Here is an 18,139-nt window from a genome sequence, read left to right as displayed (position 1 = left end):
AATGGGCTGTCTAGGAATAGTGTTTTCCATCCTTGAAGGTTGTCTTTGGAGACTGAAGGACTCCTTATCAGGGGGTAATATAAAAGGGTAGAGGGTAGAGGTTAAACTAGATGACGCCCCCTGAAATTCTGTTTCTGAGACCAGAATACTCTGACTTGTCCTTTTCAACTCCAGCTCTTAGGGAAGAGGCTTCAAGAAGAAAGGCAAGGGCTGCAGGGGATTGCCCTGGTGCTTAAAAAGAGCCATTGAGATGTGAGATATTTGTGAGAAGAAAGGGAAGGAGCATGGAGGCAAGCCTCTGTGCTGGGAGCTTAGCCCAGACTAAGTTTAGCTTGGGAGGGCGTTCTTTCCAGCAGCTGCTCTTGCCAGCATTGCCCCCACTGGCGCTCAGGCCTCAGCTTCGTCCTGTAGTGGAGACAGAGCCAGTCCCTGGGCAGCTTGCCAAAGAAGGAAGGCCTTGGAGGGGAGGAGGAGTGGGGAGGAGTTTGGAAGGAATGAGATTCAGGAAAGGTCAGACAGTCCTTAAAGCATATAGCATTGGTTTACTCCAAACTTAAGCATTTGGGGAAAAAAGGGGTTTCTCCTGGTATTTTACTCCTTAATCATGGTAAAGGGGCCCATCAGCCAGGTGAGTGGGGGTTCCTGTGCCAGGCCTGCCATCAGCCCTTCTAGGCCCTGCCATGTGTGATTCAGGCTCTCACGACTCTGGGCCAGCTCAATGGCAGACAAGTCCCCAAAGGAACGAGCAATGGCAAGGAGACCATGAAGTTCCCCCACACTGTGACGTGCCCGCCGAATCCCCTGCTGAAACTCAGTAGGGAGGCCCTGGAGGCTGGTGGCCAGGACCCCATAGCTGGCGTGGAGCTGTTGGACTAGGCTTCGAGCCCTGGGGAGAAGCCTGGACTCTGGTAGCTGTAGAAGGAGGAGAAAAATGAGCAGGGGAGACAGTTTAATGAGCAAGTCCTCCCCTCCATGCACCCTGGGTGGGAGGGTAGCTTTCATCATACCTCTGTCTGTTCAGTCTCCTGGCACTGGCTCCAGCCCAGCCTCTGCTGGTGGAATAGTCTTCCCTCTTCACCGGCATGGCTCTCCTCTGTGTCCTGTTTGGCCTCTTCAATCTGGAGGGAGGGTAAAGTGAAGTGGGGGTCCTTGCTGCAAGGACCAACCTGATGAGGAGCTCCCAAAACCCTTAGGGGCATGGCTCTGTTAGAATCATTTTATAGTTGAGGAAACTGAGAGCCAGATAGGGGGAGTTAGCAAGCCAACACATTATTTAAACTTAGGTTTTCTGGGTCCAAATCGCCAATTTATTCTATTAGAGAAACTAACTGACTCTTCATCAAAACTCATCTTCCCTTTATATAGCAGTGGCTCCCCTCTAGGGTCACCCTTATGGTATGGGGCTTCTAACTGGATTAGGATAAATACTGACTTCCCACACTCTGAAGATACTTGAAAGGAAGAACAAAACAAAACCCATCAACGTAGTTAATGTGGTGAAAAATAGCAGTGGGAATAATGCACACTCAGATTTCATACAGGCCAGATTTAGGAAACCTTGTAGTATAACTTTAGGAGTTTATCCCTTCCCTTCCAAACCACTGTGTCTAAAATTCTGCTCAGATCAATGTGTGGATGTGTGTGTGTGTGTGTGTGTGTGTGTGTGTGTGTGTGTGTGTGTAAGCATTGTTCGAAGGGATAAGTCATTCTTTCCCCAGAATAACTTGGTTTAGATTATTTTTGTCCTATCTAGCAAAAATCCCAGAACCAAGGAGATAAGAATTTAGGGGAAGCATGAAGAATAGTTTTGGAGCCCAAGGCATTTGATAGGGACTGAAACAAGTATGGCCTTGAAGTTGGAGGGATCTCAGAGAGGGGGCAACAGAGTAAGAGTTGCACAGAAAAGGTGATGGATGGCAAAGGCATTTTATTCCTCTGTGGTGGTGCCTGTGGATGGAGGGAGGTGGGACATGATATAAATGCTTATAGGTTAAACATTTTGAGATCTGTAGAGGAAAAGGTTGATATGGTGAGGGCAAAGGTCTTCTAACCTTGGCTAAAATAGGTGAGTTTCCCAGTGATGTAAATGGTGCTGACGGAAGAACAAAAGGGCGTGGGAGGTGGAGGAGAGTTTTCTTACCAGTTTGAGGGTTTCCTGCAACTGGGCCAAGGTCCCCCAGGCCTGTGCCTTGTTCTGCCACAGTTTGCTTAGGGTGTGCTCATAGGCCCGCTGGTGCAGGCTGGTGGACAGGTTTCCCAATTGCACAAAGTAATTGTTCTGGTCTGTGGACAGCACCTTTGGCCCGAGATCAGAGGCAGCCAGCTGAGCTGCAGAAGGGAAAATGGGGAGAGGAAGAACTCTAAAGAGGTCCTTAGGTCTTCCTCCAAGTTCCCTTTCCTTCTTTGCTCATTGTTATTTTGTTATTATTAAACATCTACTGTATGCTAGGCACTGGAGGAAAGTTCCTGCCTTCATGGACTTTACAGTATATCTGTAGGATAATATATAACAATTATTAATCAAAATAACAGTTAATGACAAATTAGCCTTTTGTTAATGGACTTTTTTATACTAAAGTCATAATCATCTGAGAATTATGTTTTAAAAGACATTTTTTTCCTTGAGTTCTTCCTAGATGTCTTTTCACTGAAATAGGAAATTTTCTACTCTGTTAGATTGAAATTGGAGTTGAGTGAAGGGAGTGGTCAGGTAAGTCCCAGAGCCAACTCTTCAAACCAGAGGACTAAGGTTCTCTAGGAACCAGTAGTCAAACACTGGGAGTTGATGGTCAGCTAGATTCAGTACTGTGAGAGTGACCCAGCACTAGAGTAAAGGCAAGTGGAATGGAGGATAAATAATTAAAACCTACTCCACTCCCTACTTGTTCTATACCTCGTCTGCCTTCTTCAAGACATTTACTCACCTTGTTCTTCTTCGTTCATGGGGAGGAAAGCAGGCAGCTGCTTCTCTGACTTGTGCACTAGAGTTTCCATGTTGCTCATCACCACACAGGTGGCACCAGGCTCTTTACCTAGGCTGGGGTAGTCAGATACGCTTGTTTCTACCTGGGGGACTTCTTTAGCAAAATCTCTCATGCTGGTGACCAGGCCTGTGGTGCCTGTTGTAGCTACTGTGGTGGTGTCTGTACATCCAGGGACAGCTTTTCTGGCCCGGTCCTCTGCTTTAGTCTCTTCTCTGGACATAGCATCTTTGTTGACGGGGATGACTAATGGTGTGGTATTCAACCCAGTCTGAATGGTTCCTTTGGCCATGGGCATTGTACCAGTCAAACCACTGCAGATCCAGTTGTTGGTTCCACTCATGATGCATTTTGTGGTGTCTATACCTTCCTCCTGGAAAATACTTTCATTCACTGCACCAGTGACTGTACTGCATCCAAAATCCTTATTGCCAGTAGCTATGTTTTGTGTAGCATCCAAGCTACTCTGGACAGCTCCTTTGGCCATTTTTGTTGCACCAGTCACAACTGATTTTGAGGTGTCCAGACCTCCTTGAACAACTCCTTTGGCCACATTCATGGCTCCAGTGACCCCAGTGCAGACAGTGTCCTTCGTGCCTGTTGCTATTTTCTGTGTGGTGTCCAAGCCAGTTTGCAGAGCTCCCTTGGCTACATTTGTGGCACCGGTGACACTAGATAATACAGTGTCTTTAGTTCCACCTAAAACTGATTTTGAGGTGTCCAGACCTCCTTGGACAACTCCTTTGGCCACATTCATGGCTCCAGTGACTCCAGTGCAGACAGTGTCCTTTGTACCAGTTGCTATTTTCTGTGTGGTGTCCAAACCAGTTTGCAGGGCTCCCTTGGCTACATTTGTGGCACTGGTGACACTAGATAAAACAGTGTCCTTGGTTCCACCTAAGACTGATTTTGAGGTGTCCAGACCTCCTTGAATAACTCCTTTGGCCACATTCATGGCTCCAGTGACCCCAGTGCAGACAGTGTCCTTTGTGCCTGTTGCTATTTTCTGTGTGGTGTCCAAGCCAGTTTGCAGGGCTCCCTTGGTTACATTTGTGGCACCGGTGACACTAGATAACAAGGTATCTTTAGTTCCACCTAAAACTGATTTTGAGGTGTCCAGACCTCCTTGGACAACTCCTTTGGCCACATTCATGGCTCCAGTGACCCCAGTGCAGACAGTGTCCTTTGTACCAGTTGCTATTTTCTGTGTGGTGTCCAAACCAGTTTGCAGGGCTCCCTTGGCTACATTTGTGGCACTGGTGACACTAGATAAAACAGTGTCCTTGGTTCCACCTAAGACTGATTTAGAGGTGTCCAGACCTCCTTGAATAACTCCTTTGGCCACATTCATGGCTCCAGTGACCCCAGTGCAGACAGTGTCCTTTGTGCCTGTTGCTATTTTCTGTGTGGTGTCCAAGCCAGTTTGCAGGGCTCCCTTGGTTACATTTGTGGCACCGGTGACACTAGATAACAAGGTATCTTTAGTTCCACCTAAAACTGATTTTGAGGTGTCCAGACCTCCTTGGACAACTCCTTTGGCCACATTCATGGCTCCAGTGACCCCAGTGCAGACAGTGTCCTTAGTGCCAGTGGCTATTTTCTGTGTGGTGTCCAAACCAGTTTGCAGGGCTCCCTTGGCTACATTTGTGGCACCGGTGACACTAGATAATACAGTGTCCTTGGTTCCACCTAAAACTGATTTTGAGGTGTCCAGACCTCCTTGGAAAACTCCTTTGGCCACATTCACTGCACCAGTGACCCCACTGTAGACAGTGTCTTTAGTACCAGTTGCTATGTTTTGTGTAGCATCCAAGCTATTCTGGACAGCTCCTTTGGCCATTTTTGTTGCACCAGTCACACTACTGAGAACAGTGTCCTTGGTTCCACCTAAGACTGATTTTGAGGTGTCCAGACCTCCTTGGACAACTCCTTTGGCCACATTCATGGCTCCAGTGACCCCAGTGCAGACAGTGTCCTTAGTGCCTGTTGCTATTTTCTGTGTGGTGTCCAAACCAGTTTGCAGCGCTCCCTTGGTTATATTTGTGGCACTGGTGACACTAGATAACACAGTGTCTTTAGTTCCACCTAAAACAGATTTTGAGGTGTCCAGGCCTCCTTGGACAACTCCTTTGGCCACATTCATGGCTCCAGTGAGCCCAGTGCAGACAGTGTCCTTCGTGCCTGTTGCTATTTTCTGTGTGGTGTCCAAACCAGTTTGTAGGGCTCCCTTGGCTGCATTTGTGGCACCTGTGACACTAGATAACACAGTGTCTTTAGTTCCACCTAAGACTGATTTTGAGGTGTCCAGACCTCCTTGGACAACTCCTTTGGCCACATTCATGGCTCCAGTGAGCCCAGTGCAGACAGTGTCCTTAGTGCCTGTTGCTGTTTTCTGTGTGGTGTCCAAACCAGTTTGCAGAGCTCCTTTGGCTACATTTGTGGCACCAGTGACACTAGATAACACAGTGTCCTTGGTTCCACCTAAAACTGATTTTGAGGTGTCCAGACCTCCTTGGACAACTCCTTTGGCCACATTCACTGCACCAGTGACCCCAGTGCAGGCAGTGTCCTTCGTGCCTGTTGCTATTTTCTGTGTGGTGTCCAAGCCAGTTTGCAGGGCTCCCTTGGCTACATTTGTGGCACCGGTGACACTAGATAACAAGGTATCTTTAGTTCCACCTAAAACTGATTTTGAGGTGTCCAGACCTCCTTGGACAACTCCTTTGGCCACATTCATGGCTCCAGTGAGCCCAGTGCAGACAGTGTCCTTCGTGCCTGTTGCTATTTTCTGTGTGGTGTCCAAACCAGTTTGCAGGGCTCCCTTGGCTACATTTGTGGCACCGGTGACACTAGATAATACAGTGTCCTTGGTTCCACCTAAAACTGATTTTGAGGTGTCCAGACCTCCTTGGAAAACTCCTTTGGCCACATTCACTGCACCAGTGACCCCACTGTAGACAGTGTCTTTAGTACCAGTTGCTATGTTTTGTGTAGCATCCAAGCTACTCTGGACAGCTCCTTTGGCCATTTTTGTTGCACCAGTCACACTACTGAGAACAGTGTCCTTGGTTCCACCTAAGACTGATTTTGAGGTGTCCAGACCTCCTTGGACAACTCCTTTGGCCACATTCATGGCTCCAGTGACCCCAGTGTAGACAGTGTCCTTAGTGCCTGTTGCTATTTTCTGTGTGGTGTCCAAACCAGTTTGCAGAGCTCCTTTGGCTACATTTGTGGCACCGGTGACACTAGATAACACAGTGTCTTTAGTTCCACCTAAAACTGATTTTGAGGTGTCCAGACCTCCTTGGACAACTCCTTTGGCCACATTCATGGCTCCAGTGAGCCCAGTGCTGACAGTGTCCTTAGTGCCTGTTGCTATTTTCTGTGTGGTGTCCAAACCAGTTTGCAGGGCTCCCTTGGTTACATTTGTGGCACCGGTGACACTAGATAATACAGTGTCCTTGGTTCCACCTAAAACTGATTTTGAGGTGTCCAGACCTCCTTGGACAACTCCTTTGGCTATATTCATGGCTCCAGTGACCCCACTGTAGACAGTGTCTTTAGTACCAGTTGCTATGTTTTGTGTAACATCCAAGCTACTCTGGACAGCTCCTTTGGCCATTTTTGTTGCACCAGTCACACTACTGAGAACAGTGTCCTTGGTTCCACCTAAGACTGATTTTGAGGTGTCCAGACCTCCTTGGACAACTCCTTTGGCCACATTCATGGCTCCAGTGACCCCAGTGCAGACAGTGTCCTTAGTGCCTGTTGCTATTTTCTGTGTGGTATCCAAACCAGTTTGCAGAGCTCCTTTGGCTACATTTGTGGCACCGGTGACACTAGATAACACAGTGTCCTTGGTTCCACCTAAAACTGATTTTGAGGTGTCCAGACCTCCTTGGACAACTCCTTTGGCCACATTCATGGCTCCAGTGACCCCAGTGCAGACAGTGTCCTTAGTGCCTGTTGCTATTTTCTGTGTGGTATCCAAGCCAGCTTGCAGAGCTCCTTTGGCTACATTTGTGGCACCGGTGACACTAGATAATACAGTGTCCTTGGTTCCACCTAAAACTGATTTTGAGGTGTCCAGACCTCCTTGGACAACTCCTTTGGCCATATTCATGGCTCCTGTGACCCCACAGTAGACAGTGTCTTTAGTACCAGTTGCTATGTTTTGTGTAGCATCCAAGCTACTCTGGACAGCTCCTTTGGCCATTTTTGTTGCACCAGTCACACTACTGAGAACAGTGTCCTTGGTTCCACCTAAGACTGATTTTGAGGTGTCCAGACCTCCTTGGACAACTCCTTTGGCCACATTCATGGCTCCAGTGACCCCAGTGCAGACAGTGTCCTTAGTGCCTGTTGCTATTTTCTGTGTGGTGTCCAAACCAGTTTGCAGAGCTCCTTTGGCTACATTTGTGGCACCAGTGACACTAGATAATACAGTGTCCTTGGTTCCACCTAAAACTGATTTTGAGGTGTCCAGACCTCCTTGGACAACTCCTTTGGCCACATTCACTGCACCAGTGACCCCAGTGCAGACAGTGTCCTTCGTGCCTGTTGCTATTTTCTGTGTGGTGTCCAAACCAGTTTGTAGGGCTCCCTTGGCTACATTTGTGGCACCGGTGACACTAGATAACACAGTGTCTTTAGTTCCACCTAAAACTGATTTTGAGGTGTCCAGACCTCCTTGGACAACTCCTTTGGCCACATTCATGGCTCCAGTGAGCCCAGTGCAGACAGTGTCCTTCGTGCCTGTTGCTATTTTCTGTGTGGTGTCCAAACTAGTTTGTAGGGCTCCCTTGGCTACATTTGTGGCACCGGTGACACTAGATAATACAGTGTCCTTGGTTCCACCTAAAACTGATTTTGAGGTGTCCAGACCTCCTTGGACAACTCCTTTGGCCACATTCACTGCACCAGTGACCCCACTGTAGACAGTGTCTTTAGTACCAGTTGCTATATTTTGTGTAGCATCCAAGCTACTCTGGACAGCTCCTTTGGCCATTTTTGTTGCACTAGTCACACTACTGAGAACAGTGTCCTTGGTTCCCCCTAAGATTGATTTTGAGGTGTCCAGACCTCCTTGGACAACTCCTTTGGCCACATTCATGGCTCCAGTGACCCCAGTGCAGACAGTGTCCTTAGTGCCTGTTGCTATTTTCTGTGTGGTGTCCAAACCAGTTTGCAGAGCTCCTTTGGCTACATTTGTGGCACCGGTGACACTAGATAACACAGTGTCTTTAGTTCCACCTAAAACTGATTTTGAGGTGTCCAGACCTCCTTGGACAACTCCTTTGGCCACATTCATGGCTCCAGTGACCCCAGTGCAGACAGTGTCCTTAGTGCCTGTTGCTATTTTCTGTGTGGTGTCCAAACCAGTTTGCAGAGCTCCTTTGGCTACATTTGTGGCACCGGTGACACTAGATAACACAGTGTCTTTAGTTCCACCTAAAACTGATTTTGAGGTGTCCAGACCTCCTTGGACAACTCCTTTGGCCACATTCATGGCTCCAGTGACCCCAGTGCAGACAGTGTCCTTCGTGCCTGTTGTTATTTTCTGTGTGGTATCCAAGCCAGCTTGCAGGGCTCCTTTGGCTACATTTGTGGCACCGGTGACACTAGATAACACAGTGTCCTTGGTTCCACCTAAGACTGATTTTGAGGTTTCTAGACCTCCCTGGATAGTTCCTTTGGCCACATTCAAGGCTCCAGTGACTCCAGTGCAGACAGTGTCTTTAGTGCCAGTTGCTATGTTTTGTGTAGCATCCAAGCCACTCTGGACAGCTCCTTTGGTTACATTCACTGCACTTGTTACTCCACTGCACACAAAGTCCTTAGTTCCAGACACAATGGTATTTGTGGTGTTCAAACCTCCCTCGATGGCCCCCTTTGCAATAACTTGGGTGGCCCCTTTTGCTGTGTCCAGAGTACCTGTGACTCCCTTGCAGACAGAGTTTTTGGTGCTGCTCACAATTGACTTGGTGGAGTCCAGACTCCCCTGAACCATACCTTTGGCCATATCCACCATATTGGCCACCCCAGGAGTGCCTGTTTCCTTTTTCCTAGTCACCACTGAGCATACCTCTTTTGCTTCGGACATTTCCTGGTGGACAGAGAAATTGGAGGTCAGAGAAGGAAAGTCTCATTTCAGTTCTTCCTTTATCTAACATTATTGTGGGGTTATTTTATGGCATAAACATCTCAGAATTGGAATGGATATCAGTGGTCATTGAATATAAATTATATGTGGATAAAGATTCCCCTTTCCAACTCAACCTTTACTTTAAAACTTCCAGAGTTTTTTCCCTGATGCGACCTATCTTCTCTTAGCCCCATCTCTTCACGTGGTTGTGGGATTTGGGAGGTTGCTTAATCATATAAAAGACCTTGTAACTTTCATATTTATTTTGAATTCTCCCTAGAGAAAATGGCAAGGACATTCTTTCAATCACTTAATCAACCTGTATTTAGTAAGTATTGATTAAAAGTTGGGCTCTGTGATTGTTTATGTTATAGGAAAGGTCAGAGAAAGAAAAGTTTATGTGAAGGAAAAGATGACTAATCATTCAAGACCATATATACCTAGGATTCAACAAGGGGCTAAGTAGTAATGTCTGTAGAACATTCAAGGAGAATGGGTCTAGGTTATGGGGAACCTTGAATGATAAATTCAGGTAACGAACCTGTAGGGAATGAAGAGCTATTGAAAGCTGCTGAGTGGGAGTCACACAATGAAAATTCAATTCAAGGAAGATTAATCTAGTGGCAAATATAGCATTCCTCACTACCATTCACAGTGTCCCTGGGGACTAGCTTATTCCCTATGCCCACTGCCAAGGATCTTAGTATTAAGTCTTCCCTCACTTTTATCTTTCTCCCTTTTACCATTCTTACCTTTCCTGGTGGTTTCTCCTCCAGCCTGGCCAGGCTTCCAGAAGGATGCTCATCTACCGTGGAACCTGGGGAGACAAGGTACTTAAAGACTAGAAGAAAGGTATCCAGAGGTGAAGCTTAATTAGGAGACATGGGAATTAAGGCTAGCCAAAGTGGGACAGAAAAAGCAACATGGTACATCCTTTTGTGAATCCAACAGGCCATGCTTGAATGCTAAAGAACTCCAAAGACTACAGACAGTGTAGATAGTTGGGTGCTTAGCCATTTGACCCTTGAGTGATCATTCCAGTCCATGCCCTTTGTTTCCCCTGACCATATCCAATCTCCTAGCCTACAACTGGCTAAACAAGAGCTGGGTCTTCATGATCAGAAGAGTAGTGTCTCTGTGGGGCTCTGTAGCTTCCCACAGTTCCCTCTTTACCTGAGTTGGATTCTCCAACCTTCACTAAGGACTTTTACTCTGCTGGGATCTTTTTTGAAAGTCCCTCCTTTCTCATTTATCTTTTTTACCCCCTCTCCAACTCCTTATAAATCCTAAAAGAATAGGAGACCACAAAAATGGGGATAGGGGCTGAGGGATTAGTTGGGAAGAGTTGGGGGGGGGGACAGTGACAATGAGATAGGTCGAGAAAGTGAGGTTTAAGCGTGGAGATGGTCTTTCATTTTGGACAACATGCTGTCCTTGAAGTAAGGACACAGACACTTAGTCCATCAGAGTATTCCTTTCTTCTTATATTGTCCCTGGCTCTGGGCTCTGATGGGGCCCCTGGGAGGGGTTTACAGGAGGTGATGGTTAATCTCCCTCTCAGTGCACAACATCCTCCTCCCTTCAGTGATCCATTGGGGGTTTCTTTCACTCTCAAAGGACCTGGTTTTTTCTGAACCTTTACTGCAGTTTAGTGGTCACAGCTTTCTAGCTGGGGCACAAGGGAAGCTTAAAGGTTTAGAATAGTAAGTGGCATCCCAGAGCCACCCTCCAGCCCCCCTTTGGTACTGAACCTCCAGGGGCAGGGAGCCAGAGGGCGGCTCCTCTCCCTGTTGCCAGCTCACCCTGTGCCCTAAATTGGCAGCTATGACTCCCCTAGCTGAGCTATGTGGGACAGGAGTCAGATAACTGAGGCTCAGAGGCCAGTACTCAGAGGTTGGGGAGGGGAGGAAGAGAGAGTCATTTCGTGGGGGAGGGAGTGTCTCTGGCCTTGCACTAGGGTAGATTCACAGAATCTTCACATTAACAAGACATTAGAAATCATTTAGTTCAACCTGTGCCTGATCAGAAATCAGTAATTCCTGATCAGGAATACAATGGATCTGTAATTCCCTCTATCCTACTTGGAGAGTCCATTGTAGTTAGCCCATTCCATTTTGGACAGCACTCATTGTTAAGAAGCTTCCTCCCGCCCTTTACATTAAGCACAAATCTACCTTCCTGAAGCACCCCTCTTTGATTCTTCCTCTTTGACACATTTCATCCTTAACTTCCACTATTGACTCAATTACACATCTCACTATCCCCATGCTCAACATCCTCTTACTTTCTTCTCTTACAAGAGAGTACCATTCCCAAGAGCCTTATAGGAAGTTCAGGTGGACTTCAGGTAAACCGTGGACTCAATAATGAATCCACAGTCCAGATAGTAGAGATTCCTCGGTTTCTCCTTCTTCCCTGAGAGATAAAAGGAGGCTTTCTACCAGTCCCTTCTGATCTTTGTCTTTTTCTTTCTCTTTCACACACATACCATCTGGCCTTTGTACAAAATAAGGGTTGATATGGCAAGGGAGAAAACTGGCAGGAAACCAGCTTCCAGCGGCAGCCTCAGGGTTCACAGGAAATTCTAGTTTGCTCTACTATTGTGGCACTGGAAAAGTAGCCTCTTTAAAGCTTTGGTTTTCCTATTAGTAAAATGCAGCAGTTGGATTAAATATCTCCCAAGATGCCTGACAGCTATAATTCTTGTGATTCTATGAATTTCATATCTAGAAATGGAAGTTGGGAGAAGCACTCCCTAAGACAAGCTTGATGGACATGGTATCAAGACGCCAGGGTTGTGGGGGGGGGGGGAATGCAGTGAATAGAATGCTGCGCTTAGGGTCAGGAAGATGAGTTCATATTCTGCCCCAGACACTTATTTGCTGTGTGACAAATTACTTGACTTTTTTTGTCTCAGTTTCCTCATCTGTAAAGTGGAAATAGTAATGGCACCTACCTACCTCCTAGGGTTTTAAAATTTAATAATATATGTACAGTTATTATTAATATTAACAATTAATATTAATGTATAATGATATAATTAATATTATTATAGTTGTTATGGCAGAGGGCTACCAGTCTCTTCCGTGTCCCTCAGGTTCCCTTCCTTCCAATGCAAACTCACTCTTTTGGGCATTAGGTCCTGACTTGCTGTTCCCACGAGCCTCTTTTGATGAGTTAGAAGAAAACAGGTTCCGGGCTGAGCCAAAGAGGGGCAGGCTTCCTAGAAAACTGCCCAGAGTCTGCAAAGAGAGGAGAGATTTAGAGAAGGGTTGAGGCAGGGAAAAGTGATTGGGACTATCCTTGGCCCTTCCTTCTCTTTATGGTGATGACTACAAAGCTTGTGTAGAAGAGAGATCTCAGGATCTCAGTCTGATTCCACCACTGACTTTCTGTGTCTTTGTTATTATTTTCTGGGTCTCAGTTCCTTTGTCTGTCAAATGGGGATAACCTTTACCCTGGAGATCTCCCAGACTCTCAGGGCTGTTGTTAGGATTGGATGAAAAGAACAGATAGAAAAACCACCTTGGGAAACACAAACAGTGCTTTGAACAGAAGTGAGGTATTGAGACCATGGGCCAGCTTCTCTCTCTTTTCCCTCCTAGCATCTTCTCCGTATCCCCTGTGGTCCCAAAGTAGGCTCTTGGTTCTTCTCTGCACTTTCCCTATCTCAGTTTATCCTCCAGTTTTCCTTGGGCTAGTACAGATTATGCTACAAGAGGAATGCAGTGGGGTGGGGGAACAGCCACTGAGCCCCCTTTTCCCCCAACCTACCTGGGACTTGGGCTTGGACTCTTGGCCCTGGTTTGGGGCTGCTGCTGCTCCTTCTGCTCCAGTCGACATAGTAATATAGGAAAAGCTGAGGGGGAGGAGAGAGTATGAGCAGGACCAAGACAGTGAGAGGCTCCCACCATCCCACATCTCCTTTTGCCATGTTTCTTCACCATCTTACAGAGAATAGCTATGGTGTCATGCAAAGGGCATCAGACTCTGCTGCAGTCAGGATTTCATCTTAGTTACGGGTCTGTCACTAGTTGTGTCCTGGGACAATTTATCAACCTGAACCTAGAATGAGGGCTTGAGCTGGTTGATCTCAAAGATTCTAGTATTAAACCTGTGAACCCTCAGAGCGTTCTACCTCTTCCTTCTCAGAGCTTGCTGCCCCATCTCTGCTCCCCTTAGCTTGCTGCCCCATCTCCCTCAGACATCCCCTTTAGCTTGCTGTCCATTTCTCTCAGATCTGTTCCCCATAGCTTGCTGCCCCATCTCCCTCAGATTTGCCTCCTCTATCTTGCTGCCCATTTTCCAGACCTGCTCCCCTTAGCTTACTGTCCCATCTCCCTCAGATTTGCCTCCCTTATCTTGCTGCCCATTTCTCAGACCTGCTCCCCTGAGTTTGCTGCCCCATCTTCCTCAATCTGCTCCCAGCTTGCTGCTCATCTCCCAAACCTCTTCCCCTTAGCTTGTTGCCCCATTTTCCTCAGGCTTGCCCACCAATTTGCTGCTCATCTCCCAAACCTGTTTCCCTTAGCTTGTTGCCCCATCTTCCTCAGACCTGACCCCCAGTTTGCTGCCCCATCTCTTTCAGACTTGCCCTTCTTAACTTGCTGCCTTATTTCCTTCAGGTCTTCCCTCTCACAGTTAACTCCCTCAAACTTAATTCCCCCACTTACTGCCCCACATCTCCCTCAGATGCCCCCCCACTTTCTGTCCTATCTCTCTAAGACTTTCTCTACCATATCTTGACACTCCTTTCCCCCTCATCCCACAGCTTTCCTTATCTTCTGCCATGTCTGGAAGCAAACCAAAGAGGTCAGAACAATTCCAAGAGCCGGACAGTCAGGCTCTGTGGCTTGCTGGGCTCTACTTTTGTGGAAAAGGCCAATAGGGCAGGCTCCCACAGTACTAGTCTTTCCCTTCCAGATATCTATGCTACCTTTAGGGAATCTGGAAGCTTAGCTGAGGCTCAGAGCCCACATTCACTGACCTGGATTGAGTTGGGAAGTTGTTGGGCCTTTGCCCCCAAAAGAGAGCGTATCTGCTGGGTGGAAGCTGTGGCCTCCCAGCTTGGACCAGAGTCTCCGGGTACCTGCCCTCTACCAGCTACCCTGGCCCTTATAGCATGGGAGAGGGCAAGCAGACCAGCTGACAGGGTGGGAGGGAGGAGCAAATCTGGGCTGGAGAGGAACCCAAAGCCATGGGACAGTCCATGGGGGATCACATGTTGCTTCCCCTCTCCGCCCCCATCCATCCTGGGCTCTGTGCCCTGCCCAAGCTGGAGGGCAGCTGATGACACCTTTGTTCCATTCCCAAGTGCCTTAGAGGAAGGGAGGAATGGGGGGAAGGGCACTATGAACTCCCATCCTCCACAATCCCTCCTCCTCAACCTCCCCCACCATCTGGGACAGAGGGAACACTATATGAGAACATTAGGTGATTCACCATATGGGTAGGGGAAAGAGTGTTCCGACGAGTGAGGAGACCAGTGGGACAGCTCAGGGATTTGGGGGTCCCCTTCCACTCCAGAAGCCTTGGGCAACTTTGGGCTGGTGATTGCTTCATTCTGTACCTTCCTTTTCTGGTCGCTAAACTAGACCAGACAAGATGAGTTTCTTACTTAGGATAGAACAAATTGGAATAGAGGAGGCAATTAGAGCAGGATGGTATAATGTAGGGCTGTGTAATAGAATACACATAGGGGACCCTCAGTCCAAATAATGAGACCTTTGGATCCCAAGGAGCTGGAGTCCGGGTTTGGTGGAGAGGGCCTCAAGAATGGAACAAAGAATGTCAGAACCCAAAGGACCTTAGAATAGGGAGAGCTAGGGAGGCTCTTAGAATAGAGAACATAGCCTTTCAAAATTGGGTGAGGTCTCAGAATATGTGATGGAGAATATTGGTGGTGAAGAATACACAGGGAGGGTGGAGTGAAGAAGTCTGGCAGAGGCTGTCCAGACCCTCCCGTTCCCTCCCCAGGGAAAATATCTTATGACTGACCCAGACCCTGTTGTGTATATATGTGCGTGAGGGCACGCAGGGCTGAGGAAGCTGCAGGCTGGCCTGAGGGAGTTGCCCTGGTGGCCAATCGAAAAGCTGCCAATCTTGCCAGTAACAAATATTACAGAGTTCACATGTTTGGGGGTCCAGCCCTATGCTCGTCTGCCCTGTGCTGGAGACAGAAGACTAAGCTGTCACCCCATGTATGTTGCCAAGGAGCCAGGCTGCACAGGTAAGCAGGGAGAGTCCATAAGCCCAAGCCACTTGAAGAAACGCGGAGTTGGGGCTGGAGGAGTCTCAGTGGTCCTGGAGGTAGCATTTGAGCCCAATGGAGGGGAATGAAGATTTGAAGAAGGCAGGAAGGGGCATTCCAGGGAAGAATAGTCACAACAAAGTTGCTGCCTTGTGAGAGAGCAAAGGGGACTCTTCACCTACTGACTTCAGGCAAGTTGTTATCAGTCTCTGGACAATGAGGTGAATCACCTGGTACTCCCTGTGGTTCAGGTAGTTGTCAAGTGTCTCATTTTGGGGGCAACAGCATGTGGTTTCCAGAGCTTGATTTGTACTGAGTCTGGGTGGCAGAGGGTGGGGGGTGGGTTGTGCCAGCCTTGGGGAGCGAGGGCAGCTTTTCTCAAAGGCCCTGGTTTCCTTGCAGCTGAGCTTGTTTACTAAACAGTCTGGGGCTCAGTGCCCTTAATTCCCATTTCTCCACATTTCCTCGGTTCCCTCCAAGCCAAGACTTGCCAGGGGTGATGGAAGGGGGTGTCCCACCCAAGCATCACCTCTTCCCTGGATCTGTGGGTGTGGACATTCCCTAATAACTTAGTCTATGGAAAGCAAGAACTCAGGCAGCTTTTGATGGGGGTAAGGAGGAGGGAAGTCATGAGTCACAGATTCTGAGTTAGAAGGGACCTTGGAGATCATCTAGTCTACCTCCTCACCTTACAGATGAAGAAAGAGGCCCAGAAAATCCAAAATTTTAAATTGAGACTTGTTCAATGTCATACAGTAGTGTCAGAGCTAAGATTTGAATCCAGGTCCTGTGACTTGCCATCCAGTACTTTTCCTCCCTGCCAAATCTGCTTCTCCAGTTACAGAGTACCCATCTGCCTTCCCTTCCCCAAATGGCTCCTACCCTTTCAAGACTAGAGAATAACCTAATATATTAGAAAGATCCCTGGCTAGCCAAATCATTCCTCTTCTTTGAGCCTCAGTTTCCCCATCTGTAAAACAAAGAAATTGGAATCTAAGATATCTTCTAGCTTTAGCACTGATACTTAATTTGTATTTTAACTTCTGAGTCTTACTGTAAATAAGGATGAATCTATCCACAGATCACAAGCTTGTTTCCAGGAAAGCAACCTTATAAAATATTAGCCAACAATCCTGTCCCACTAACTGTGCTATGTGACCGTGGAGAAACCATTTCCTTCCCTGGACTTTTTTTTCTTCTGTAAAGTGAGGGGATTGGTCTAGATTAGAAGTTCTAAATCTGGTATCTAGTGACCCTTGTTTGATGGCTCGATTTCGGAGGATTCATGAACTTGAATGGGAAAAAAAGTTCTTTATTTCAATGGAAAAAGGTTTCTTTTGTAATCCTATGTATTTTTTTGTGCATTTAATAGCAGTTTTTGAGAAGGGACTCATAAAGGGTATAAATGGTCTCTACAATCCTTTCACAGCTGATAATCCAGGTTTTAAGAGTCTTTCCTTCCTTTTAAATAGTATGATTCTCCTCCTCCTCCTCTTCCTCTTCCTTCTCTTCTTTTCTCTGCCTCTGACTTTCTTTGTCTCTCTGTGTCTCTGTCTCTGTCTCTGTCTCTCTCTCTCTCTTGTCTTTGTTTCTGAGCCTTGTCTCATCCCTAGGACAGCATCCTCTAATGCTCCCTGATCTGATAATTAAAAAAAAAACCCAAGCTCCAGGACTGATGTTGCTTTGAATGCAAGAACACATGATCTGAATATTTCTGGGATTCCTCTTATTGTTGATGTGGACTCCATTGAGATAGATCAGGGCCGTGATGTTACTTAGTAACATCTTTGTCTTTGGAAAGTTGCTACAGTAGAAAAATGTATTCCTCCTTCATGGATGTGGAGGATTTTAGGAAGCCCAGATTTCCAGCTGGTCCCTTAGGGGATGGATGAGTAAAATGAGGCTCTCAGGGTTTCAGTGGGCACTGGTGACCTTCACTGAATTTAGTGGAGCTCTGATGGCCTCAGACCTTCCCTTTCCTTCTCTCTCCTTCCCTTGTCCACTCTCACCTCCCCTCTTCTCTCTACTACATGTCAGGCCTCATGGTAAGCTCTAGGGATGTAAATAAAGGTAAAAGACAGTTCTTTCTCTCAAGGAGCTCTCAGTCTAATGGGGAGACAGCAGGAAAACAATTGTATACAAACAAGTTACATACAGGATAAATAGGAAACCATCAGTAGAGGCATTAGAATTAAGAGAGTTGAAAAGACTGATTTTATCTGGGACTCAAAAGAAGCCAGGGAAACCAGGAGGTGGAGATGGGGTGGGGAGGGCCTTCAAGAGTTCAGGATCACCTCCCTGCTGGGAATGAAACATCAGGGGAGGAGGGTACTTCACCATTATTCAACATAAGAGCCTGTGATTTTCACAACAGTCCTAGCATGGAAGCCAAACAGATGTTTTATTTCCACACTTCACAGGTGATGATAAAAATAGCTAGATAGGGGAAGGGGACTCAGCTAAGTTTATACAATGAGTCAGTGGCAAGAGTCAGGACTGGTCAAGAGTATTTTTCCCTAGGTCCTGAGCAAAAGAGTTGGTGTTCTTGCAGCTCAGGTCCCTTAGTGGCCAGTTCTCCAGCTTCCTTGAGAAGAAAAAAGGGAAGAGAATGAGAGGTGATGTGAACCAGCATCCATCTATCTGAGTCCTGGGGTACCTTGGCCGAACTGCCTCATTAGGTCACTAAATAGTACAGTAATTAGAGCACTAGGCTTGGATTCAGGAAAAACTTCATTAGAATTCTGACCCTGACACTAGTTGCGT

General features: G+C 47.1%; 1 protein-coding gene across 45 annotated transcripts; it reads right to left on the bottom strand.

Annotated features, from left to right (window-relative positions):
- Nucleotides 1–522: 522 nt before the first annotated feature.
- Nucleotides 523–14,227, bottom strand: PLIN4 (perilipin 4). 45 transcript variants are annotated; one of them, XM_051971880.1, is made up of 12 exons: nucleotides 14,114–14,227; nucleotides 12,901–12,985; nucleotides 12,251–12,368; nucleotides 9,879–9,943; nucleotides 8,064–9,087; nucleotides 7,470–7,667; nucleotides 6,813–6,875; nucleotides 4,896–5,228; nucleotides 2,925–4,697; nucleotides 2,141–2,328; nucleotides 1,008–1,118; nucleotides 523–912 (listed from the first exon to the last, which is right to left on the bottom strand). In XM_051971880.1, the coding sequence occupies exons 2-12, from the start codon at nucleotides 12,967–12,969 to the stop codon at nucleotides 592–594; spliced, it is 4,263 nt and encodes a 1,420-aa protein (XP_051827840.1). In that variant the 5' UTR covers nucleotides 12,970–12,985; nucleotides 14,114–14,227; the 3' UTR covers nucleotides 523–591. The 45 variants fall into 45 exon arrangements, with proteins under 45 accessions (XP_051827840.1, XP_051827841.1, XP_051827816.1 ...); XM_051971881.1 differs by having other exon boundaries at nucleotides 4,896–5,264; nucleotides 6,849–6,875; XM_051971856.1 differs by lacking the exon at nucleotides 6,813–6,875 and having other exon boundaries at nucleotides 2,925–3,680; nucleotides 3,879–4,697; nucleotides 4,896–6,479.
- Between the last annotated feature and the right edge of the window lie 3,912 nt (nucleotides 14,228–18,139).

The sequence above is a fragment of the Antechinus flavipes genome, chromosome 1 (genome assembly GCF_016432865.1).
Source record: "Antechinus flavipes isolate AdamAnt ecotype Samford, QLD, Australia chromosome 1, AdamAnt_v2, whole genome shotgun sequence".
NCBI classification, from domain to species: Eukaryota; Metazoa; Chordata; class Mammalia; order Dasyuromorphia; family Dasyuridae; genus Antechinus; species Antechinus flavipes.
The sequence above is the reverse complement of the archived record's forward strand: the minus strand, read 5'-3'. Positions and strand labels throughout refer to the sequence as shown.

Bases quoted from the DNA above. Each gene is read 5' to 3' on its own strand.
- PLIN4 (XM_051971854.1), bottom strand. From the start codon at position 12,969: ATGTCGACTGGAGCAGAAGGAGCAGCAGCAGCCCCAAACCAGGGCCAA. The intron at 7,668-8,063 runs GTCTGGACACCT...TTGTCCAAGGAG, and splicing joins CAAAGGAGTTGTCCAAGGAG to GTCTGGACACCTCAAAATCA. The intron at 1,119-2,140 runs GTAAGAAAACTC...CCCTCCCTCCAG, and splicing joins TGCAGGAAACCCTCAAACTG to ATTGAAGAGGCCAAACAGGA.